At 43.8% G+C, this 26,363-nt stretch overlaps 1 protein-coding gene across 1 annotated transcript; it reads right to left on the bottom strand.

Moving 5' to 3' along the window:
- Positions 1 to 323: 323 nt before the first annotated feature.
- Positions 324 to 16,082, bottom strand: Fcmr (Fc fragment of IgM receptor). Its single transcript, XM_028764648.1, has 8 exons — positions 15,926 to 16,082; positions 6,693 to 7,025; positions 5,975 to 6,106; positions 4,950 to 5,169; positions 3,209 to 3,360; positions 2,800 to 2,958; positions 2,635 to 2,693; positions 324 to 636 (listed from the first exon to the last, which is right to left on the bottom strand). The coding sequence occupies exons 1-8, from the start codon at positions 15,960 to 15,962 to the stop codon at positions 460 to 462; spliced, it is 1,269 nt and encodes a 422-aa protein (XP_028620481.1). The 5' UTR covers positions 15,963 to 16,082; the 3' UTR covers positions 324 to 459.
- Positions 16,083 to 26,363: the final 10,281 nt, after the last annotated feature.

Below are 26,363 nucleotides of genomic sequence, written 5' to 3'. Positions count from 1 at the left end.
CACTAACAAAAGCTTAGTTCTAAAAATTAAGAATAAGTCATCATATCAAGTAAGCTACCCTTTGCCATGAGACTCAGGAAAGACAGAAACTCATTACCCCCTTTGGATCAGGGCCTGGAAGTGTTGGCTATACTTATTGTCTAGCCTGATATCACATGAACTAGGGTTAAGTCAGCAAAGACCATGTGACCAAAGACAGTGATGAACCACCTTGCAGGTCCCATCAGCTGTTAGATGGTACAGAAAGGACAGCTGGCATCATGACAAATGAATGCTCTGCCTGTCGCATTCAGAATGTTCCCAATGAACGCAGGGGGCTTCAATGGGGTAAAAAAATTAGCTTGTAATTGATCATTCTCAAGGCATTCAGATAGTCAGGTGAGAGTCGAGTTAGGGTATGGGACAGAGGAGGTGACAAAGATCTTATAAGCAAAAAGTGCATCAGCAAACAAGCAGGACTCATTGGCATGAAGGTCTAGGTCCTGGGAGGTAGCTAGGGAGATGAGGTGGGCCAAGAATATTGATGTAATCGTCTGAGTCAGGGTCTTCCACGTTGACAGCAGGCTGGTGGCACAAACTCGTGTAGTCACAACTCATCTTCAGAGGTGGGGTCTGGGGCCAACAAGTTTCAAGTACCTGGGAACAACCAAAGGAGTGTCACTAGCTCTGGCTGGGTGATTGACTCATCCCTTGAGGTGGATTTACACTGCAGGAAATGAAGGAGCAGGGACAGAGTTGCTGAGCTCCAGAGCGCAAAGGTGCGGGATTGGCTGAGCGCCACTAAGTGGGCCAGTCCTGGGGCTTCTCAGGGTGCAGTCCCACTCCAAATAACTGGAAACCACTTCATTCTATTGTGGGCAGGACACTTTGCATGGGGTTCAGATTGAAATCAAAGGGCTGAGCAGTGTGAAGGAGGCCCACCTGCAGAAGTCTCCCCTTGGGGATAAAGGGATATGACTTGTTCGGGAAATATGCATCTTCTCAGGCAACCAGTCAGAGGTAGGGTGAATCACTTCTTGTACCTCTGCAAGGACTTGGAGAGGCCATGACATGGTACAAGAACACATTCCAGCAAAGGGCTGGGTATCAGAGGAAGACTGCAGACCACGTGGGCATGATGGTGGTTCTCTTCTCCAGTTCTCAGAAGACCAGGCTATGTCAACACTAACATGGCACAAGTACTGCAATTCTCACAGAAGAATGCCACCACAGAGACGTCAATCAGTCATCTAAACAAAAGTTCTAAGAACTAGAAGGGCAGTCCTCTGAATGCAGGAAGCATCTGTTGTAAGGGACATCTACATTTTATATTTTACCAATGAGAGAAACAGCAGAAGGTTGCTTCAAAAAACACATCTCCCACTGCATGTCAACTTATTTGGTTTAAAAAAATAAAAATATTCACTATGATATTCACTATGAAGAGTGAAATAAGCCATTGAGCATACATACTTTGTATATTTGATACACACATATAATATATGATATATGATATATGATATATGATATATGATATATGATATATGATATATGATATATGATATATGATATATGATATATAATATATAATATATATATATCCATCCCTTATTGAGAGAATGATACAGGGTTAGCTTTCAGCAGGAGGCAGTCCATAAGAGGTTCTGTGAGCTTAGGGCAGAGCCACAATAAAAGGCAGGCTTTTGGGTCGAACATTCAGAAGCCCAAGCTTTGAAGACTGGTTGTGTGTGAGAGAGAGAAGGGGGAAGGGGAATACATTCAAACGGCTGGAGGTGACTACAGAGCTAGGTAATATTCTTCCCCTTTTAGCCAGATACACGAACATTTAATCAATATATTTCCAGCCAGGCATGACATTCATATCCTCCCTTGAAGGCAGACATGACTTCATGGCAGCTAATGGGAGGCAAGTGTTAGTGAGATATGAAAATTCAGGGTCATGATCCTAAGGAAGCCATCATCCTGTGGGTAGAAATAAGAACACTTGGTTCTGGGGGCTAAGTACTAACCATGGACCAGGAAAGTTGGCTGGAGTTATTGGAACAAAATGTCCCTGGATGACCTCATGGATTAATCTTCCTGTCCCTCTGGTTTGAACCCTGAGGGTTTTGGGGTCTGTTGTATTTAATTAATTTATACTAATCAATACACACACACTTGGTGCCCTTATTAATATTTTTCTGACTACAAAACCCAATGTTTTAGTCTTTGAGAATGCTCAAAGAAGGTTCCCTTAATTTGAGGAAACAAAATGACACCTGCTGTGTTGAATGTCTACATCTCTGCCCAGGCACTTTAGATAAAGCCTAGCGGTCACACTTCTATCACTTCCTCTCGTTTTTTTTAAAAGAGATGTCTGAAATGCCTCCCTCACAGAGGTAAAACTGTCTCAGTAGCTTCCACCCTATCTAGCCTTTCTAGAAACCTAGCGTCCTTTTACACCATAGTCACTGCAATGGTACCTTCCCTACTAGACTGAAGATATCCAGCATCCATTTATCCAAAAAGAAATGCTTGACCAGGTAACTAAGATATCTACAGATATCGCAGGGGCCAGCCTTCCAGAGGGCTTCAACCCAGGGACTGGATACAACCGGTATCCAGTCAGCGTGGGCTAGGGAGGGCGGAGCTTACCTGCGGCAGGGCGGGGGACGCTGTGGCTGCGGCGTGGAGGAGTGGAGCATCCGCTGGACCTATGAGACAGAAGAAAGCGGTGAGGGCCCGGCCTTCCCTCGCCTGGTCAACCACCTGTCCCCGGTTCCCTGCTGGTCTCCACGCCTCCCTGGAGTGTGTGCTCACCCACGCTGTCGGGTCCCCGTGCGCGCCGGGGGCAGGCGCTGTAGATATTGTTCTGCGAGCGCGGCCTCTGTGGGGCATCGCGGCGCTGTGAGGGGTTCGGGCGGGAAGCCCCCCGGCCTCGCATCCTCATCGCCCGTCGGCCCGCTCGTCTGGAGAAGGCTTCAGGAGGTCACCAGGAAAAAGAGAAGGGCATGACATCAAACACAAGTGGCCACCTGCCTCTACTTCCCCAGACTGAGGGCTACACACCTCTATGATGCCTGACAGGGTGCAGAGCGCAGAGCAAGGGCAAAGTACTTTTAGACTCCACTCCCACCCCAGCTCCCTGGAAATCCAAGCTGGATCTGAATGCTCTGGGCTCTTGTACCTCAGGTCTCCCAACCAAAGCCCAGAGCCTCAAGTGGCTCACCTCTCCTCCTTTGAACCGCTCTTTTTACCACTAGTCCCAAAAGAACCAGCAAGAGAAAGCCCAGGAAGGTTGGAATCAGGATGTGAAATTCTGGGATGGGGATGTGAAGCCCTCGGTCTTCTCTCCCATACTGTGGGCCGTGGTGGAGTGTCCTTGGCCGGGAAAAGAGAGAGAGGGAGGGAGGGAGGGAGAAAGAGAGAGAGAGAACTTAAACGAGGAAAGGAAATTTAAAGACTCACCCTTGAATGGCCACCTTTCTTTGGAGATGACTTAGAGTTGACCCATTGTTAACAGAATTTCCTCCATCACCCCCAAAGAGATTTGTTTATGGGGTCAGGAGTCTTTGGTTCAAATTCAAGTTCCTCATTTTATTGGTTTTGTGGTCTTGAGCGAGTTTTAATTTCCCTGAACCTTATTTCCTTATAAGTAGGCATCATAAGAACTGTACAAAACTGTACCGACCAAAACTAAGGGAGGTGAAAAGAATTGAAGGCAGTTGGTCTGTAGCAGGATCTGATACGGCTGCTAGTCCCACAGTTAGAAACCTCGGCATAGGAAGACTTTCATTAACCAAACCTGGACATTCCGTGTCTTTATCACAGTTGGCATTAAAGAAATGTTTATTACATAGATTTCTGATATAGGAACTAAGAGTTCTGTTTTCATTGAAACCATGTAGATTTTATTCCCTCAGTTCCCTCACTTACAGGATCCAAATGTTTCTGAGAGCCTTTTTTCTCACTAACCAGTTTGTATTTGCTCAGGCAAATACTTGTGGGTTTTCATAAACATTTGCTTTAATGCTGCCCCCTAGTGGTTCATTGAGGTCCGATATTTAGAACAATGCTAAGCAATAGACACATTTGTCACATAGTGTTAGCAGCATTAAGTAGGAAAAGATAAAAATGAGAGTAACTTTAGTGCTTATTAATTAGTAAATACTTTTAATTACTTGAAATGAATTAAAAACTTTTATCATTTAGTTATACATTACAACAGACCTGAAAGAATCTGTATGATTGAAAGACTTGAGTCTTTCTGTAAGATCAGAACTAGGGAGTTGCAAAGAATACAACATTAGAAAACTTTGCTAATTAAGGTCGAAGTCCATCATGACTGGATAGCCTCTGGGCCCAGCGCAATACGAAAGACTCCCTTTATTAGTGGGACCCACTGACCTTATCTGGGGAATTCTAAGCCCCACATGGGCTTCTACCTGAGGAATGTCTCAGAGCCTCAATTAGTGTGCATCAGTTTTCTTTCTTCTGATAAAACTTGTTCAGCCAGAACCTGAGATTCCTAAAATACTTCCCCATGCTAATGAGGCATTCCAGGTACCCTAAGCCCATAGCCAGTGACTTTTGCCCATCCTGGATGTTCCTACTCTCAGTACCCCAAAACTTTATAAGCCTTGAATCACCCTAAGTAAAATTGATCTGCCTCTTCATAGCTGGTCTCAGAGTGGTTAGACACTGTATGTACTCACAGGGCTTCTGAAACCACTCCCCTCTTGACACCTCTGCTCCCACTGCCCTTGTGGACCGAATTGGCTGATGTCCATGAGGGCAGGGAGAACCACAACAACAAAGCATATTCTTTGTTGATAGGACTAATGCATTTATATAGCACACTCAATAGCAGAGCATTTCTCGGTGGATTTCTGGAGACAAAGCTGAGAAGGGTGCAGGATGACTTCAGGGCTCTTAGGTGCACAGGCACTAAACATAGAAGCCTTTCTTACCCTTGCCCATGAAGTCTGGTGTGGTGGCTGTAGCTGGCCTCCAGGGGCCTGATTGCTTGCTGAGTAGAGGTCTTTGAGGCTGTGGTAGCTGGTAGGGGCGCTGGGGACTTGGTAGCTGTTACAGAAAATGCTCTGTAAACTCTGGGATGGCGGGTTACTGAAGCGATGCTGGAGGGCTGGTGAACCAGAGGGACCTCAGTCTTTGGAGTTGGTGTGGTTACTTCAAGAGAGAGAAGGGAAAGATTATATTAGTGGTAGATAACGCTGTGTTCTCCACTCTCCAGGAGGAGTGGGTCTCCTCTTCCACCCTCAAATATTTCTCCCCTTTTCCCCGTACATACCACCTCTGTTTTTGCAGTCCTTGTGGCCAAAAATGCCTTTATAGCATGCCATCTACACGGAAAACTTTCATTCATGTATGCTTTAAATATTTTCTCCAGGAAGCCTTTCCTGACCTCACAGGAAGAAGCACTTTCTGTCTTCTGAACATACTTTTTTTTTGTGCTCATATATTCTCCCCGAGTTATCCCAGTCAGTCATACTCATGGATCTATGATCTGCCCAGTTACACCGTTTCTTTTGACCCCAGCAGGGTCTCCTAGTGCAACAATGTTTATTAAAGTCTGGAACTCCTCTGGTATATGTTAAGATACTTGGAAATGTTAGTTTGATAGTCATCTTTTAATTGCCAAATAGAGTTGTTAAAACCACTAATTTCCTGCAGGTAGAAGACATCCCTGCAGGTAGCAGGAAGCATAATGACCTCCAGCTGGCAAATCTCTGCCCAGTCTTGGTTTCTAGTCATTCAAAAAGGACCTAGGGTTTGTGAATTGGTCACTTTGTTACTTGTATGCCACCTGGTGGTGGTATGTGACTCCTGCAACTAGGGCTTGGCTTCTTAGCTGTCAGATGAAGGTCCTTTCCAAGGACGAAGCATGGGAAAGTCACTTCTGCTTTGCTAACCACTTTATGAATTGAACGAAACAAGTCTCCCTCTTTTTCCGCTCTTGACTCAATGGACTGACCTTTGGATATGATTCCAGAAGAGCTGGCATGTTCACCCATATGGAGCCACGGAATCTGATGCTGCAGAAATCTGAACAACCGTCTTGGTGGCTCAGATGTCGGTACATCTTCCCAGAATGGTTCTGGGTATTCTATTAGAGGCAAGAGGGATGCGTTGGTGATCATCAGGGAAGAGATGGGACTGGAAGTTCTAATAAGAGCTGCCTCAGCCAAGGTCATGAGAAGATGAGAATGGTCCACAGAGACAGCAAAAAAGGAACTGGGCATAGAGCCTCCCTGGTGTGCTGGCCTTTCCCTTCAGCATATCCAGCACTCCCTATAAAACCATTAGGCTGTTGGGATTATAAGTTGCTGAAGCAGTCATGCACGTGTTAGAATGTCATTGAATACATTTGGCTGAATCATTGTTTCTCAGTTTTATCTACCCAAGACCTCTCATGAGATAGGACATGTGTGGCTCCTCTGCTGGTTTCCTCAACCTCAAAACCTCTCTTCCGTCTAATGTCTAACTCTCCATTTAAGTCCTGGGTAGAATGGGCAACATACAACATCTATCTTTACTCTTTTCATCTCCTGTGGCTAGAAGGTTCTAGGCCATGGTGTCGGTCAACTGTGAAGTTAGGCTGTGTTATTCTGTGTTAATACTGGGCTGGCTAATATGGCAATAGTATGAGATGATTCTAGTTAGATGCTGGTCTCAGTTTTCTAAACACTTACCGTTATGGACATTCAGGGTGACTTTCTGGGTCTTGCCAAGGTCTGTGTTCATGCCCACACCACAGGCATAGATTCCATTGTCATTTTCTGTCAGCTGTGTCATCTCTACTAGGAATAGCTTCTTATCCAAGCATGGCTTCAGGGTGACTCGCCTTTCATATTCCTTCTTGACAAAGTTGTTGGACACCACAGTGGTGCATATTTCAGGGTTGGTCATCTGCCGGCACAGATACATCCTCACCCGTGTCTGAGGGAGTGGGCACTCGATGATAACAGATCCACCCCACTCGACATCCAGCTGTACTTCTGGGAGGACCTTCAGGGCCCCAGACACTGTGAGGAGAAGAAATTAATGCAGAAGAAGCCCTATTCTCAGATGTGGCTCTACTCCAGCCATATCTTCACCCCCACACATCTCTCCAAACCTAGTGCCAGCCCCAGAACACCTCCATTAACCCCCAGATCTAGTCATGTCCCTGTCATCAACCCAGCCTCAGTCCTACAGTGATTTCTGACTACTGACTTAAGCTCAGCTCCTTCAAGGTTTTCTGCTCACTCAGGCTTACTCTGTGCCCACCCCATGTCCTTAGCCTCAGCCTCATAATTAAACCTGAGACTGTTAGGACTTAGACATTACTATAATGCCTACACCAAAGAGAAATAGGATGCCAGGAATGGCCCCCAGTGGCACATAACCCCCAAGGGACTTAAGTCTGGGGGTGAGAAAAGTGACCCATTCTTACAGCACAGTTTCCTTCTGGGTTCTTTTTTCCCCTCAAATCTGTTCACCTACTCAATCCCCCTTTCAACTCTACTAAACCATTCAACAAGCACACATTTGATGCCTTTCATGAGTGCTCCTCTCTCATACAATAAGTCATGTGGTAAATTATACCAACAGATAGCTACTACAGTACAATGTAATAGATTCCTTGAGAGATAGATAGCTCAGAACTCTCTGAAAGCAGCAAGCAGGAGTACCTGACTCAGGCTACTTAGGAGATGGTGTCCTGGGAGGAAGGCTTTTGAAAGAAGTGTTGTCCAGCGCTCTACCCTGAATAATGGGTATGGAGGCAAACTGAGAAGGTGATACTGGTCACTATGTGGAGAACTCATGGAAGGAAAAGCAGGGTGTGCACGAGTGTGAATATACATGTATGGGTATGGTATGACATATATATGTCTGGGAGAGAAATAGATTAGGGAAGAGTGGAAGTTGTAGGTCACAAGTTCCTGACATCAAAAAGCAAGAAAAGGAAAGTATAGCATAAACCAACCCACTACGGCAGAGGGTAAAGCCACAGACAGCAATCTAAGTGGGTCCCAGCAAGTGCCTCCATATACTGAGAAGAGGGATGTCTTAGTTGCTTTTCTATTGCTGTGACAAAACACTATATGACCAAGACAACTTATAAAAAATAGCATTTAATTTGGGGCTCATGGTTTCAGAGGGTTAGAGTTCATGACCACTGTGGTGAGAGGCATGGCACCAGGCAGGCAAGTGTAGTGTTGAAGTAGTGGCTAAGAACCTATATCTTGATCCACAAGTAAAAGGGAGAGAGAGACAGACAGAGACAGAGAGACACAGAGAGACAGAGAAAGAACTGGAGTGATGTGGGGCTTTAAAACCTTAAAACCCACTCTCAGTGACACATCTACTTCAACAAGGCCACACCTCTTAATCCTTCCCAAGCAGTTCCATCAAGTGGGAGGCAAGCATTCAAACATATGAATGAGTGGGAGCCATTCTCATTCAAACCATCACAAGAATGATAATACAAAGTGTGTGTTTATAGTGTAAATCATGTGTGTGTTTAGGTGGGCCTGGAGGGCTAAGGTGAAGATGAAAAGGACCTTTCAGGTAACAAGAACAGATTGTATCAAGATGGGGATGTGAGAGAGAATGAGGCAGGGAAATCTACTGGTTTACCGATGTTTATTTATAAATGGTAAATTCTGAATAGCTTCAATGAGCTCAATCATATGAGAGTTAAAAATTAGAATATCAGTGGGCTTAGGGTGTCTAGATTAGGATATTTCTGGTAGAGGGGAGTATTGAAGGGTAGAGAGGTAGAAAAAATGGGCTAGAGATGGGGGCTAGGCGAGGGTACAGAGGAGCTGGAAAAATATACACAGGAAATGTTAAGATCTCAAAGGGAAGCTATGTTAACAAGCTTGAGGGGGAAGAGGCAGAGAGGGCTCAACCAGAAGTCCATGATCTGCCAAGGAACCTTGCATACGATACACAAAGCTCATTACTGCTGAAAACTGTTGCCAACAGAACTCATGAGATGTTTTCATGCCTAGACTCAGGCAACGGAAAGGTAACACATTCACAAAGTTCCAGCCAGCCAAGGCTGAAGACCTGATCCAGAGGTTGAGGGAATCTCAAAAATGACCAGATTCCAGGACAAACTAACTAGCTGTCTTTAGTTTATAGTAGCATCTATGACAGATTGGAAGAACAATGGGATGGGATGAGATTTCCAAGACAGAGAGAGGTCAATAGGATTCGTAGTTTAGAAGTTTGAAATGCTGGGTCTATGTAGGAGGAGCTAATGTGGGAGGAGTAAGGAGGGGAAGAGGAGGAGTTTGAAGAGGAAGAGAAAAAAGGAAGAGGAGGAGCTAGAGAGGGCAGAGATGTAGGAGGATGGAGAACCACGCAGGTATGGAGAGCAGTTGTGGTGAACAACTTATAATTAGGTTAGCTAATTGGGGTACAACTAACTCTCTTTGTATGGGCATCTTGTTATTAATCATTACCAAACATATAAAGCCTTTGATTAATCTATAAGAATTAGAGTCTCATTCTCTTACTGGGCCCGCGTGGGTAGCAGAATGGTCTGGGCAATGCCCAGCCTTAAGGAGAGAGCATGGATATTGGCAGAGCCATCTCTCACTCTGGCATCTAGTGGGTGGCAGGGCTGGTGTTTCTGGCGGGCTGGTTCTAGCTGCTGCATGCACGTGGCCTTTGGCCGAGAAACATGGTGGCTGAGCTAGGCAGAGCCACTGCAGCTTAGATAGTTGGATGAACCAGAGGACGGTTTTAATTAATTACCACAACAGGTCTACATCAGTCCCTGGGGGCTTGCTGATGCCTATGAAATTGTCTTGTCCTTGGGCATGGTGGCTCCTCTGTCTAGGCTGATGTAGGGACCTGCTTTTTTTTTTTTTTTTTTGGTTTTTCGAGACAGGGTTTCTCTGTGTAGCCCTGGCTGTCCTGGAACTCACTCTGTAGACCAGGCTGGCCTCAAACTCAGAAATCAGCCTGCCTCTGCCTCCCAAGTGCTGGGATTAAAGGCATGTGCCACCACTGCCGGGCTGGACCTGCTTTTTAAAGACACACCCCAGATGTAATTCTTGGCCATTTAAAAGTGATTCTTGGGAGAAAAGGGGAGGTGGAGAGAAGGTATCTAAAGGAACTCACCAATTTGATACTAATGTTGCAAAGGCAATTAAGTGATCTCTAGCTTATAAACTCTAATTTGGTGACTGAATTGTAGAAATAGTAGAAAAGAGGAAGGATGTATTTTGAAAAGTCACTGTTGATAGATATATAGTGGAAACACGTGTTTGAGATGTTAACGTCCTATAGCCTTTTCACAGTGCAAAAGGAGAGAGATAAGGAAGGGCCTTGAGGGCTAAGGCCGTACTGGAGATTTTCTAGGTGGGAGTAGGATTAAGCCCAATCTGAAATAGAATGCTTGAAAAAATGGGGGAGGGAACACCTGGCTTCAGATTTGAACGTTGATAAAGAGCTATAGTTTCTGAGCGTGTGTTTGTGGGACAGACATTCTCCTTAACTGAACCTGCAGCTCACTCATTCACCAGCAATCCTGGGCCCTCTCTTCTCCCCACCTTCCCAGCTCTGGGCTCATTAGGTGTGTGTCACCGAATCTAGCTTTTTATGTGGATGCTGTGGCTCTCAACTCAGGTTCTCATGCTTTCGTGGCAAGCATTTTTACCTACCTACCCAGCCCCTGACTGTAAAACTTTAAATTCCTTTTAAAAGGACAAGAGGGCTGGTGAGATGGCTTAGCAGGTAAAGGCACTTGCTAACAATCCTGGTAATTTCGGTTTGAGTCCCAGTGCCCACATGATGGAGAAAACGTCTCCTTAAGATTGAAGGACAACTCTTTTGGGTTGTCCTCTGACCTTTGTATGCATGCTGTGATACATGTCCCCAAATAAACAAACTAACAGACAACAAACAAACAAATAATGTAAAACTATTTAAAAGCACGAGAACATTCCACTTAGCAACCTGTTTCCATCCACAGTAACCTGCACGTGGACAGGCCTGGCACCTGCTGTTGGTTCTGCTCCAGGTAAGGATCCCAATTCTTTTCATAGGGCTGAAAGCCAAGTCTGGCCTTCTTAAGTTTTAGAACGTCTGTCTGCAATGAGCCCCCTTTCTGCTGCACCATTGGTTTGCTGTTCTCTTCAGCCCCCCAGTAGCTCATGCACAAACTCTGACACTGGCACCTTTAAAACCCTCAGATGATGTTTGCATCTCCTCCAGTCTTTTCTATGTGCTTTCTCAAACGCCTCATACAATTTATATCCATTTCTACAATTTCTCTTTGATCAATTTCAATCAGAATTTTGTCTCTAAACGTCCGCCAAAACTGCTCTCATCTGGGTCAACACAGCTGTCCTGGTCTGGCAGTCTCATTTGTCGTCATCTGTGGAAGTATTTGACCCACCTGAGTTCTCCTTCCTAGGACCAGTTTTTTTGTGCACCACCTCAGTGCCATATGTTATAGCTGTACCTGTGGTGGCCCATCTCTTATTCACCTCTATTTCTCTCTTAATGCTGGGCTTACACAGAGCTTGGTACCTGACAGATTCTTTGTGTCTTCCCTCTCCCCCTACACTTGCTCATTTACGCTAGAATCTTTTACATACAGATGCTGATAGGTCAGATTTCAACTAAACACATGCTTGTTTCTAGTCTTGTTTTTACAGCTCCCAACTGGCTCTTGCCCTTGGACTCCATTGTATACTTAAGATAGTATCTAACAACATCGAGAAGAGAATTTCCCATCTCTCTAAACCTGCCTGTTCATAAGAGTTTTCTATTTTGGGAAATAAAACTATCATCCAAGTGCAGGAGACCATTTCATCCTCATGGCAATGAATCAAGATTAAATTGCATGAGGTACAGGGAGACGGCTCAATGGGTAAAACGGCTAGCTTGACAGTCCAAGTTCAATTCTTGGAACCCCTGTAAAGTGCCAGATAAGTGACTGTAATCCCCTCACTCTTATGGTAAGCTAGGAGGTAGAGAAAAGAGAATTACCTGGGAGTTCATAGGCCAACTTAAAGTATGTCACATAGCAGCAGAAACAGTGAGACTCGGCCTTAAGTAGGTAGAAGCTGTGTCACTTATCCTCTGATCCCCATACATTTTATTGTGTGCTGTGGTATGCACACAATAACAATTTTAAAAGAATAAACTTTCATTCTCTCTCTCTCTCTCTCTCTCTCTCTCTCTCTGTATTTGTGTGTATGTGTGCGTGCATATGTGTGTGTGTGTGTGTGTGTATTTACCAAGTCACAATATGTATATATATTCTTATTAGTAGTCTAGGTAAATTTGAAGCTCACATCCTATTGTACTGCCTTGGGTCATTAGGGACCTTCCCATAGGGCTCCATTCAGTATCATCTGGGCACTGGGGACAGGTCTACCCCAATATTTGTAGGCCCAAGGGTATTAATAAACAAAGGCCAGAGTATCATACATACAATTATTCAAAGATATTTTCAAGGAGTAGGGATGTGGGATATGGCTCAGTTGCTAGTGTGCACACACAGAAACCTGAGCTTGAGCTCAGGCCCGTGTATCCAGGTCTGGTGGCCCATGCCTTTAATTCTAGCTTTTGAGATAATCTGCAAGAGGATCAGGAAGTCAAGGCCTTCTTCATCTAAATAGCTCATGAGAGGCCAGCCCAGGATACAGGAGATCCTGTCTTAAGAAAACAAGATTAACAATAAACTATTAATTAGAGTATTTTGTATGTTCATATCATAATAAATCCACATATTCCTTCTCTGTTGCTTATGGCACATGTGATCCCTCACCAGGCAGGCTCCGTTTGATACCTGCAACTTTCCTCGGTGATGTGATTTTTCCCACTATTCTGGAACCTCCAGTATCCTGGAGTCTCCACTGCTTTACTTCCATACCTACACAGCTACCCTCTCAGGTTCTTTGTACAGAAAATCCAACCTTGCCACACTTTGCCTAGCCTCAGAGGCTGTTTAGAACCTTGGTGCTGGCCCTCATGACCCTTTACTCTTATATTTTGTACATCTGCAAAGGCAGCTGAGTGTGAACAGAGCCAAGTTCTATTATAAGCTCGAGATGTAGTGTGGTCCCCTTGGACCACAGCTAAAACAGGATCTATGTTTCCTTGAGGAGAGCCCTGAGAAAACACTTACTGAGGTAGCGATGTTGTAGCATCATGCCCTGAAGATTCTCTTTCTTTAATTCTCCTTTCAAAGGAAAGTTTGTCAAACGAGTTTTCATCACTACATTCTCTAGTTTGGGAGGTGGAATATTGTGCTCAAGACACTTTTCCTGTTGTGCCATTGCAAAGTCCTAGGCTTCTCCTTGTGCTGGCCAGTTTATGTCAATTTGATACAAACTAAAACCATCTAAGAGGAGAGAACCTAAGTTAAGAAAATGCCTCTATACGATTGAGTTATAGGCAAGCCTGTAGAGCATTTCCTCAATTAATGATTGGTGGGATAAGATCCAGTCCAGTGTGGGTGGTGTCATCCTTGGGTTGATGGTCCTGGGTTCTATAAGAAAGCAGGCTGAGCAAGCCATGAGGAGCAAGGCAGTAAGCAGTACCTCCATATAGCCTCTGCATCAGCTGCTGCCTCCAAGTTCTTTGATGATGAACAGTGATATGGAAGTAAAAGCAAAATAAACCTTTTCCTCCCCAAAGTGATTTTTGGTCATGACATTTCATTGCAGCAACAGAAACCCTCACCAAGACACTCCTTAATTGCACTACTTTCTTAAAGAATTTAAGCTGCTTTGTCTGGACCCGTTTGGTCTGTTCTATTTGTAGCTTTAGCTGAGTTCAAGCTCCTTTCTTTGCCAAGCAGCACACTTTCCACACACTTGTGTGCTCCCTCACTGTAAATCTGGGTAGACACTGTGAGCAGTAACCATGCCATGGCATCAATGCTATGGCACATTTACATTTCCTCTGTCAAACAACTTCAGGATCATTCAGCTTATGGAGATACAGTCAGAACACAGCCAGACTCTTTATAACATGAACAAATGACTCCTGCCCTAATTGCTGATAGAGTCTTGTTCTCCTGTGAGCAGTATTTTGTTGTCATTGTTGTTGTTCTGGTCCTTTGTGCTCTCACTAGCATGACCCAATTAACCTCTGCTTATAACATTCTTGAATTTCTCTAGCTCATCCACGTCTCAAGCTTCCTCCTGAAAATAGTTCTGAAGGCCTATAACTACGAGGTCAGATGTCTCCCAACAGTAACCTCACTTCTTGTTATCAATTTACTCTGTTCATTACTTTTCTCTCATTATTGCAACAAAATATCTGATGAGAAGAAACTTCAGTGAGGAAAGGTGTATTTGCATTCAGTTTGAGGGTATAGTCCAGTGGTTCTCAACTTATGAGTAACGACCCCTTCAGAGGACGAGGGTCACCTAAGGCTATCAGAAAACATAGATGTTTCCATTATGATTCATATCACGAGCAAACTTACAGTTACGAGGTAGCAATGAAAATAATTCTATGGTTGGGAGTCACCACAGTATGAGGAGCTGTATTAAAGGGCTTGCCGCCTTAGGAAGGCTGAGAACTGGTATAGACCATCTTGGCATGAAAACCAAGGTTGCAGGAGCATGAAGCTGCTTGATTATATCCAGGGTGGGCTGGTGGGGAAATCAACAAATGGAGGAAGGTGAACACAGTGCTCCACAGCCTTTCACTTTTTTCTCTTTCTTAAATGTTTTTTTTTAAAGATTTATTTATTTATTTTATTTATGAGTACACTGTCGCTGTCTTCCGACACACCAGAATAGGGCATCCAATCTCATTACGGATGGTTGTGAGCCACCATGTGGTTGCTGGGACTTGAACTCAGGACCTCTGGAAGAGCAGTCAGTGCTCTTAACCGCTGAGCCATCTCTCCAGCCCACTTTTTTCTCTTTCTAATCTGTTCATGACCTCAGCCCATAGGATAGTACAATCTACAGTCGAGGTGGATCTTCTGCCATTGATTAATTCTTTCCGGAAACGACCTCGCAATCACAGTCAGAAGTAAGCTTGACTAAAACCTCAGCATTTCTTGATCCATTTAAATCCTCACCAAAGCTTAATTATCACAAAGCAGGTATTATTGATAAACTAAAAAGCACACTGAGCCAAGATATGATATGACGGTGCCTGGAATTCAGAAGATGCTCGGGAATGCTATGAGAAGTAGGTAGGTTTGCTATGGACTGTGAAGAACACGGTAATGGTAAACAGGGAGGAATGGTGTTCCTACAGCAGAGACAGCCTGAGAAAGGGTGTAGTAACGGGAATCTGTAGCATTTGTTCAAAGAATTCTGTTTTTCTGGAAAAAGATCTAAGGGAGCACAATACATGCAGAATATAAGGGAGGAGAGTGTATTTTAGTTAGTAGATAATGGGAGCCATTGAATGACATAATCTTAGAGATGCTTAGGACAAATGGAATAGCTGGTTTGTATGGAGACCAGGGAAGTATATTAGGCAAGGCATTAGGCACATTGTATTCTAGATCTTGGTGATCATTCAAGCGGGGTGCCTGGTAGGTGGCTGTAAGCGGAGATAAGAAGTGTAGAGACTAGGTCAGGGAGTCTCCATTTGAAGTTGTAAGTTGCCAGAGGGAAGAAGAAAGATCTACAGGAGCAAATACCCACAAGAAGAGCGAACCTTGGAGACACACGTTTTAAGGTCTCAATAAGTGATTCTTTAAGATATGTGACAACTTCAACCCTTAAAAAACTAACAGCTGTCTAGGGTGGGAGTCTGGAAGGATGCTGCCTGTGTGGGGAGGGGCCAGCACCCACCTCACAGGTCTCTATCTGTCTGCTCTGTGCCCTGGCTGCAACTGCATCTCCCCAGAATCATTAGAGCCAGAGACGGCTGTCACCCGATTACCTCTGGCTAATTCAAACCTGGTAGTTAGTCTGGAGAGTTTCCTCAGAGCACTCACCTGGCAGGAAGTAAAGTAACCAAAGCGAAAGGTTCATGGTTCCTTGTGGCCGGATCCCATCCAAGAGGCCCTGGAGTGAGGTTGACACACACCAATCACCTGAGAGCCTTCTACAACTGGGTGCTTGAAAGTGATGCTGGCCCTCCTTGAGGGGCAAGGGCTTAAAATGAGGAAATGATAATCTGTCTTGTTTGCTGGCTGGTTTTTGTCTAAAAAGGAAAACACCAGCAAACCACAGCGGAAATCAAGAGTTGAGAAAAACACGGACTGCATAAAAAATGAGTGAGCAAGGTTCAAACTCACGCCTGGAGCGACTGCCAGGCCTGGGCCCCTCTTCTCAAAGGCACCTCCCAGGACTCATATGTATTGATTGGCTTCTGAGCTAGAGTCATTTGTTGTTTCTCCATCCTCAGGACAACACAATCTCATCACCAATTCTCTCTCAACAACAAAGCCTATGTGGACCAAAGCTTGACTTGAGAGTCACCCGTTAACTCCTCCGATGAGCACTTGTGAACACCTACTATTTGTAGTGGTATTGGCCATGGATTTTGTGTGATCCGCTGCTTCTCTCAAAAATGCTTCTCATTTATCTAGAAAACAAATGGAGGTGAGATGCCATGGCCTCTGGCACCCCACCGTGCACACTATCACTCTTGAGGTCTTAGCCACAGCTTGCCCAGGGCCTCAGTTAATCTTCAGGCCTCATTCTCCTACAGTGGTGTTCAAAAGGAGCACCCCTCTGGCAGAGGCACGAGCCACTGTCTAATAAGCACAAGGACAGTGCTAAGAGTCTGGTGTGACAAGTCACATAGCAACTCTGCCCGTAGGGTTGGCAGTCTGGTCGGGCCATTGTTTGAGACATTCAGTGGCAAGGGTGAGGTCTATTGATGGAGGAGAAGCTGAGAATCACTAAAACAGTTTCAGATTTAAGACAAAATACTTTGTCCAGGCTTGACACTTGTTGGCCTTGGGCAAGTTTCCCTGAGCCTCTGCTCTCACTGGTAATTTGGGGATGGCCACTGTCTTATCTGGTGCACAGCAGAAATCACTGATGTAGAAATGCTATAAATATAGAAAACATGTTTTAGCTTTATGACCTTTCAGATGTGCAAAGCTGTAACTTATCATAGGATTCCAGGCTTTCCTTGGGGCAGGGGTTCCAGTTACCAACAGCACCCCAGTCTAGGTTTCCCAGTCACTTTTGTCCACATTATTTTAGGCTCCTTGGTGGGTGGCTGCCTGCACACCACTCCCTACTCACGCCTACACACCAGATTGGTCACATGCTCTCCAAAACACAACACAACATTGTCCTCAGCCCTGGAGGTTGAATGTGAGTTCAGAGCAGGTGCAGAGGAAGAGGAAAGAGGAAATGTGTGGGTGTGGGCTGCCTTCCCTGTTCTGCCCAACTCTGCGCTTCTCTCTCCAGGTCTCTACTAGCTCAGAGCAATGGACATGTGACATCCTCCAGCTAACAAATAGGTCAAGAGGTCAGAGGGTAATCTCTGCCTTCTGGTTAGAGTGGCTGACTAAAGGCAGTTTCTGCTAGGATCAGTGTCTTACAGTTCCCCATGGAAAGAGCTCTTTCCAGTGGTCCACACCTGTCAGATAGCTAGCTGGGCTCTCTGTTTACTTGGTTAGATGGCTAGGATTTACTTGAAGTCCTGGGGATGGCTAGATGAAGGAAAGGAGAGAGAGAGAGAGAGAGAGAGAGAGAGAGAGAGAGAGAGAGAGAGATCGATTATGAGTGAATATGCTAAGTGTCACTGTGGGTGTGAGAGAGTGTAGATGTCAGTGTATTCTGAATGTGTAAGATCAGTGTCCTGTGGGAACGTGCAGCATACATATGCAAATGAGTGCTCTGTGGTGTGTAGGCATGTGACATGTGTTCTGTGATACATGGCATGCTTTGTGACATGTGAGTATATGATATGGCTGTGAGTGTTTATATGTAATTATTATGTGTATGTATTACGTATGTCTATGACGTTCAGGAACTGGCTGTGTGGCTGAGCCTGCCAGTCAGGGTTGAAAATATATGGATGAGAGGAGAGAATTTAACATGTATAGTCTTTATTCCTTTTTGAAAAAGCAGAGGGTAAAAGCAAGAATTAGTATGGGGGCAGGATGAGGGGTTGGCCATCTACAAACCCTTTGATCTACGATGATGACCTGCCTGCATGTTGCACTGTAACTAGCCAGTATCTGATTGGAATTACAGCCCACTTCATGAGATGGAACCTGTACCTGACACTGCTCTGGTAGGCAAGGGTTCGAGACTAGATAGGCCATGGTCCTAGGGGAAAAGCAACTATTATTGTTCTGCTAAAGGAGCACTGAAATAAAATGACTCCTAATGACTCCTAGTGACATTCTGCTGTGTATAGATCTTGCTTAGCCATTATCAGAGAAGCTTCTTCTTGCAGTTAATGTGAACTAATAGAGAGACCCACAGCTCACAGTGTACAGAGAGTGAGAGACCTTGGAACACTCAGAACTAAATGGGGTGTCTCCATCAAACTCTTCCCCTCAGGGCTCAGGGATCAAAGCAAAAGGGGAGGTGGGAAGATTGTACGAGTCAGAGGGGATGGGTGACTCCAAGGGAACGCTGACTTCAGACACAACAGGACTGATACACGTATGAACTCACCGAGGCTGTGGCTGCATCCACAGGGCCTGCACAGGTTCAAACCACATGGGGTCTCAGTGCTGAGAGGCAGAAATGGATACAAACTCCCATCCCTAACTAAGAAGACATCTCCAGATGTTCAACACTTGCGAATAAAAAATTAGTTTTTTTTTTTTCCAACAGTCTTTGGGTATACAAGCCAGCAGTAGATGGCCAACAGAAAATGAACCCGGTGGTATTTTTAAGTTGATTTTATTATTGTTGTTTGTTTGTTTGTTTTAATGTTTTGTTTCATTTTATTTTGTTTTGTCTCAAGTTACTTTGGACATTAAAAACAAACAAACAAAACTAGATAAACTAAATAAACAAACAAAAAAGCCTTTTAGTTACCTCTTGCTTATTGATTATGATTTCAGGTTTTGTGTTTTGTGTGGAGTGTGCACTCTCAGAGAGCACATGCGACCAGAGGGAGGTGCCTTCCTTGTTCATAGCTACACCCAGTCATCCCTCAGGCAGTGCTTGTTCAGGAAGATGCTGGGATGAGCCAGGATGCAGAGAAGCACTTTGGGACTTGAGGAAATGGAGACATCACTAGGGAGACTCCAAGGGCTTTCCTCCTCGCCTCCAACAGCTCATATCCTTCATGTGGCGTACACATAAGTAACTGAGAGCTTCTTGGCTTGAGACAGACTCCTAGGAGACCAGAAGAAGTAGCGCTTCGTGAACTCAGGTAAGAGACTTTCTCAGATGATCCTGGGGATAAGCCCTGTCCACACAATCATTTACCCAGATATATTGAGGGTCAATCATGCCCCCCCCCAATCCTTTTCCAGGACAAAGTCTCTTGGAGAAACAGGTATTTTTGTATCCAGTTGGTAACGGTAGCACAGCATTTAGGACAGTGGGTATCCAACAAACGCTAGTCTGATTGCTGAATTTATGATTGTGTTGATTCAAAAATTACAGCTCTTTTTTTTTTCCCCGAAACAGGGTTTCTCTGTATAGCCCTGGCTGTCCTGGAACTCACTCACTCTGTAGACCAGGCTGGCCTCGAACTCAGAAATCCGCCTGTCTCTGCCTCAGAGAGAGAGAGAGAGAGAGAGAGAGAGAGAGAGAGAGAGGGAGAGCTTATTCTGTAGCCATTTTGAGTAATCATGGTTACTTACTGTAAGTTCCATGTTCCAAACATGGAAGCAGTTTCATGAAGTTTTATTGTTTCACAGAACAAAGAAAGTACGTTTTAAAAATGACAATGGAAAGATTCTTAGGATTTTCTCTTACAGAGTCATAGCTAAAATAAGGATCTCGAAAAACCTGTTTGTTCACTTATCTTTGAAGAGGAGGTGGCAGTTTAAAAAATTCTTTAAAATCCTTAGAATGAACTCACGTATATACAAAATTGAAAGCACAGACATAAGTAGTTCTCTTAATCTTTGGAATAAAAAGTTCAATATCTCAAGAGAGGGAAGTTACCTAATAGGAAAATGTATCCTGGGGGCAGGAATAACCATCTCATAGCTAACTAATTACAACGTCAAACAGCAGGGACCCTGTTGTAGAAGAAGAATTGGGTCAAGGTGATAGCACCTTGACTAGAATTGTATGATTATGTATATTATTGTTATTAAAGTAGTTTAAAATTGTGGAAGTTTAAAAACTCATGTTATTTGTCCTGAAGAAAGATATAGAAACATTAGCTCTCTCTATTGGTCATAAATACATCTTTTGTCTTTTATAATTATTTGTTTCATGAAATTTTAGTTTTACTGGGAGCCAAAGGAAGCTGGGCCAGGTTAGCAAGACTAGTTTACATGAGCACTTACTTACAAGGCAATGTGGTGCTAAGTAAATTATGTCAAAACAAACAAACCAGAATCATGAACAGTTTATATGTACATATATAATATCATACATAAGATATATTTTGATAAATCAAGATTTTGAATATTATTGTTAATTGAGATTATATTTTCTATATCTTCATTGTAAAAGTAAAACACAAGAGAGATCTTCAATAAACAAATGTCTATTAATTTATATATGGTTTAGCTTTAATAAGAAACAGTTTTTTTAAAAAAGAAATAGTTTTATATTAAGAATATGTTAAAGAAATCATATGGATTTTATGTTATCCATTATATAAAGAGATAAAAATTAATAAGTATATATTTATAATTTGTTTTTTAAGGAAATCCTTATAAAAATCTATGACATTAAGTTTTATTTATTTATTTACTTGTTACTTGTTTGTTTGTTTGTTGTTTGAGACAGTGTTTCTCGGTGTAGCCCTGGCTGTCCTGAAACTCTCTCTGTAGACCAGGCTGGTCTTGAGTTCATCGATCCCCCTGCCTCTGCCTCCAGAGTGCCAGGATTAAATGTGTACGCTGCCACCGTCTGGCTATAGTAACTATTTTTATCTTCTCATTGAACTAGTTTGACTTGAGGCCAACCTTATTAGACCTCAGAATAGCTGAGGAAACTTTTCTATAGCTTTCATTTGATTGACAGGTTGACTCTGATCTTTTTATCGCAGGTTCTTTGCCAGTGAGTATGTTTCCCGGAGACAACCAGTAGTTGCATTTTATTTTTTAATGAATTCAGATAGTCTGAACCTTTAAATGGGGCATTGTGTCAAAGGCTGTTTCCGAGGGATGCTGGTTAGTGCCTATGGCTTTGTTAGCGGTTTCTCTGATTGACTGGATTGTTGCTGTTTGTCTCATGTCAGTGTTTTCCTGGGTTACTGTGTTGGTTATGATGGATCCTTTCCTAGCTCTTCTTTGTCTGTCTATTCATTTCATAAAATCAATTCTTTCGTTTGTTTTTGTGAATGTTTTTCTTTTAGTATGCTTTTTGTTTAAATGTTTTCTTTTGGAGGGATTTAAAAATTATTAATAATAATGTGTATATGTGTGTGAGAGTGTATGCCACATGTGTCAGGTGCCTGTGGAGGCCAGAAGAGGGTGTCAGATGCCCTGGAGATTTAATAGACAGCTGTAAGCGGCTAGTCACGTGTGGTGGTGCTTGGGTCCTTTGGAAGAGCAGGACAGGTTCTTAGCATCTGGGCCATCCCTTTAACTCACTTTAAGTGTTTTCTGCAGTGATAGCATAGTTGTTGTGAACTGCTTTAGTTTGCAAATGTTCTTAATTTTCCCCTCAATTTCAAGAGATAGCTTTACTAGACATAGCCATCTTGATTGGCAGGTCTGTACATTCAGGACACAGTGCTACCATATGTCCATGTTTTCCAGTTTTTTGTGTTGTTGATGCTATTCTATCATGTTTGCTTTTGTAGGTGGGTTGGCATTTTCCCCTTATAGCTTTAATGCAGTTTCTTTGCTTTGTAGTGTTGACATCTTGACTAGGATAGATCATGGTGCAAGAGAGAGAGAGAGTCCTCCTATTTGGGGCTCTAAATGCCTCTTGTGTTTGTATGTCTATTTCTTTTTATAGACTTGGAAATTTTCCTACCATAAATTTATTGAAGAAACTAATACATTTTTAGATTTTTTTTTTACCTCAACTTTTTCTTCTTTTGTGAGGATGCTTGGGTTTGGTCTCTTGAACGTGTCCTGGGTTTTGGTCATGCTGACCAAAGAACTTTTCTTTGTATATCTGAATGGATTATCATCTTTAATTTGCCCATCCCTTGGTAGTCTTTCTTCTTCCCTTTCCAGCATGGCTTCGTTTGATGATAGCGAGCACTGTTATTATTTATTTGATTGACACTTTGACTCCCCACCTTTCTGTTCTGCTCGTCTCCGTCTTGAGCCGAAGGGTCTGGGTGGTTTTGTCTGTTGTCAACATTGCTCGACTTTTCATCTATTTCTCTAACTCTCTGCTTTGGGTCCCGTGGTAGTTTCTCACTTCACTCATCTGATTCTTTGTAACTTTTACACAGTTTTCCATTCTTTTTTAAACCTAGGACTCTGAAACATGTTGTCCAGTATTTCATCCACCATCACCTTTAGCTCTGGTCTGGGAGAACTGTTGTCTTGTGGCTGTTTTCCTCTCTCTCCCTCCCTCCCTCTCTCTCTCTCTCTCTCTCTCTCTCTCTCTCTCTCTCTCTCTCTCTGTGTGTGTGTGCATGCACATGTGTGCGTGTTTTGCACTTCCATTAGTATGATGTGATCCCTGGCTTTTTTTTCTTCACATTTCCAACACTCTTTGATGGACTTTTTTCAAGCTCCTCTGGCAAGCTAGTTCTGTGCTGATGCTTCCTGAACTGGGTACTAGCAGGGAGGTACAGCTTAAGTACGGTCATGCAGTTACTTTTACTCCAGTTCCCATAGCTCTGTGTTGCTCTGGCCATCGATCCGTCCACAGTGATTCTAGCTCTCGACTCCAGCTCTGTAGTCCAGCCAGTCTCTCTTTTGCTTGTCTTTATTATGGTAGTTGGGTTCAGCTGGAAGCAGTGCTTCCCTGGCCGCTACTACTGACCCCAGCCTGGGATGAGCACCGTAGAGTTTCTGTGGAGCAGCTGCTCCTGGCTGTTTCACCAAGATGATTTTTCTAGAGATCACCATGGCTATTTTTTTTTTCCTCTGTTACTTGTTTTCATTTTCCCATGGTCCTTTGTGTCTTTCTGATGTTCTTCTGACCTTTCTCTTATGGGAATTTGTTGCGTGTAATTTAAAAAAAAACACGCTTCTTTCTGCCTTTCCTGGGAGCTTGGCCAACACTCTGGCTCCTCCTGGCTTAGTCAACCCCACTCTCTTTGCCTGGGAGCTGCCCCTGACCAGCTCACTCTCAGCTGGCTTCTCTTGTTTCTCCTGGCTTAGCTTCGCCAAGCCTCCAGCACAGGAACTCTGGCCCCTCCCTGCTTCGTTTTGTTCCTCCCAGTGTAGCTCTGCCAAGCCGCTGTCATCAACCTGGCTTCTCTTTTCTACAAGCCTTTGTTCCTGGAGGGGGTTGTGTTACCAGCCCCACCCGAGACCTGTAAGTCGCGGGGGAAAAACACACACACATTCAGCTTTATTACTTAGAATCTGCCGGCTAGCACAATTGCTGAACATAGACTCTCCTGCCCTAAACTTATCAGCTAGCCTGTATCAGCTAGCCTTCTCTGATCTCCTTGGCTATCCGCTGGTGGCAGAGGCCATTGGTTCTAGCTTCCCAGAGATCTTACATGATTGTTTCATGCTTCTCATTCCAACGCCTGTCCAAAACAAAAACAAAAACAAACAAACAAACAAAAAAAACCCCACCTTTTTTCTTCAGTCTCCTTTTCCTCCTGGGACTCAGAAGTCCCATCTGTTCCTTCTGCCCAGCAAATTGATTGGCTCCCGGCCTCCTTTAGTGACCAAATCAAGGACTAATTAGGAAACCAGACTTTAGTATCAGCACCTCCTCCTACACGAATTCTAGTCATTTTATCTTGACTCTTCTACTTCACTGGGGCACATAGAGGCAGCTTTTCATCTGTCACCATACCCAGAAATCCTTTTTTATTTACCTTTGAGATAGAGTCTTGCTAGGTAGTGTATGTTGGCCTGGAACTCACAGTATTCTTGCTTCACCCTCCCTGGTGCTGTGCATGGGCCATCAACCTAAGGGCCTTGGAAGATTCTCTCTTGAGTCCTTGGCTTCCTTGGCTAGGTGATCTGTTCTTTTCTGCTGTAGCTTCACAGCCAACTTCAATGGTACCATTATGTAACTGTTACTCAGCACTTCTGACCCCAGTCTTACTTTCACCTTTTATCTAGTGTGCCCCTTTTCTCACTTGCATAGTCTTATTTCTGAGATAATGTTTCATTATTTCTTTTTATGGCACAGGCTCCTCAGCACAGTTGAATGCCTCAGGGAAGCTTGGATGGGGGTGTACTACAGGTTTCTTTGCCTTGGGGTCCAGCTTCATAGTCTTCATCCTAAGTGGCTTGTCTCTACCCTCATATTAATGTCTAGTGTTCTTGGAAGAATTCTTCAGTCTACAGTCTTAGAAAAGTTTTAAATGGTTAGATACTACTTCAGTTTGCAAAGTAAAGTCAACTGCTGTACCAAATGTCTCAGAACTGCTAGGTAGGCCTTGTTAATGTATAGTGATATCTTTAGATAACAGCCTTTTAAAGATAATTTCCCTTGTTGGAGGATGTTTCAGTAACTCCCTGAATGATGGGTGGCCATTCTGTTTACCATCATCAATCTCAGAGTTGCTTATTAATCTTTTGCACAGAATTAAATGTCATCCTAACAACATTCAGATCCACCTGTGACCTAGCTTCCTTCTTGTAAGGAACTTCCTTGGGAGCAGACACGCTTTATGAAGAGCACTTGCTATTGCTTATTGAAAATAATATGACATTACCTGTGACTTTAGTGACATTTCTTGGCATCTGAGTGTAGGAATTGGGGTAGGCCATGTGATGAGCCCAGGATCGGGCCTCTGGTAATTGACATGAAGCAGACACTGAATCTTAACTTCTGTTGTACACAGAGCCCTTTAGTGACACTGCAAGCAGCATGGGGATGGGATGAGGACAGTGGTATAATAGCAAGTGGCAATTAATTATACCTCTTATGGGATGACTTTCTATCATTACGAGAAGCTAAATCTGTATCCTCATTACAAACAAAATGGACTGGACATGCCTCATATTTTTCTCTGCCTCTTGTTTTCTGGGAGGGAGTCTAGGACACAGATCTAAGCTAGGGCCAGGGGATTAAGACATAGTACTGCAGTTGGTGGCCTATGAGGATTGAGCTAAAGGAAGAGCGAATTGGTTAGTATCTGTACCCAAGGCATAATGTTCAAGACCTGCTCAGCTCAGCCTTCATGGTGGCTGAGATTATTGCTTTGAACACATATCCTGGGGTGTCTAAAGTAGAAGTTAAGGTATGGGGGACAGATGCACTCTGAGCCTCCTTGGTGGAAATCATAGACTTTAATTATTAATGGACATTTCTGATTTGTTGGTTTCAGCCTATCGGTGCTGGTTGAAGTGCAGAGCTCAGAGAGGAACAGCCTTGACTTGACTATTGGAAGAACAGCTGTCCCCAGGCTCTGTCTTCCTGTTTGCTCAAACTCTCCAAATATAAGAGATTGAGAGTGTCTATTTCTTTATCTGAGGTCCACATGAGTGACAGGAAAGGGGAAAGGTGAGACCAGGAACAATCCATTTGTCTGCCTGTCTGCCGCCACCGCCGCTGCCGCCGCCGCCTTCTTCTTCTTCTTCTTCTTCTTCTTCTTCTTCTTCTTCTTCTCCTCCTCCTCCTCCTCCTCCTCCTCCTCCTCCTCCTCCTCTTCCTCCTCATCTTTTTCCTTCTTCTCCTCCTCTTGCTTCTCCCCCTGCTCCTCCTCCTGTTCCTCCTGCTCCCTCCTCCTTCTTTGAAACCAAGTCTCAATGTATCCCAGGCTGGCCTTTAATCCTAGGTAGCCCAGGATTACCTTGAACTTCTGATCCCATTTTTTACCTCTTAATATTGGAATTGTAGGAGCATACCACCATGCCCATTTAACTCATTTTCTCTTACTTTTCCCCATGCTAAAGTTTTCCCTCTAATAAGAGCAGAGGTCTTAAAGGCAGATCCCAGGCCAAGAGCCAGGAGTTGCCACATCTGGTTTGAGACTAGTTTATCTCACTAAGTACCCTTAAGAAAAATCTTTTCTCACCTGAGAATTGTGGTGCCCTTTTGGCTTGCATATGCCTTAGAATGCAGGAATTTCTTATGTTGTCTATGAGGTACAGAGGCAGGAGATACTCCTGGTAATAATGTCTCTTTGTTATCTTAGTGAAAAGACAGAATCTGGGAGGAGATGGCGTCTCTTCCAGTGATGTTTATAGAAAGGCTGTGGCCTGGCTCTCAGCATTT

This window comes from Grammomys surdaster, unplaced genomic scaffold (genome assembly GCF_004785775.1).
Source record: "Grammomys surdaster isolate TR1022 unplaced genomic scaffold, NIH_TR_1.0 145, whole genome shotgun sequence".
In the NCBI taxonomy this organism is placed as follows: Eukaryota; Metazoa; Chordata; class Mammalia; order Rodentia; family Muridae; genus Grammomys; species Grammomys surdaster.
This window is presented reverse-complemented; position numbering and strand designations above follow the sequence as displayed.

Coding starts and splice junctions, on each gene's coding strand:
- Fcmr (XM_028764648.1), bottom strand. CDS start 15,962: ATGAACCTTTCGCTTTGGTTACTTTACTTCCTGCCAG. Junction 6,107..6,692: donor CACCCTGAATGTCCATAACG/GTAAGTGTTTAG, acceptor TGCCTCTAATAG/AATACCCAGAACCATTCTGG. Junction 2,694..2,799: donor ACGGGGACCCGACAGCGTGG/GTGAGCACACAC, acceptor TCTGTCTCATAG/GTCCAGCGGATGCTCCACTC.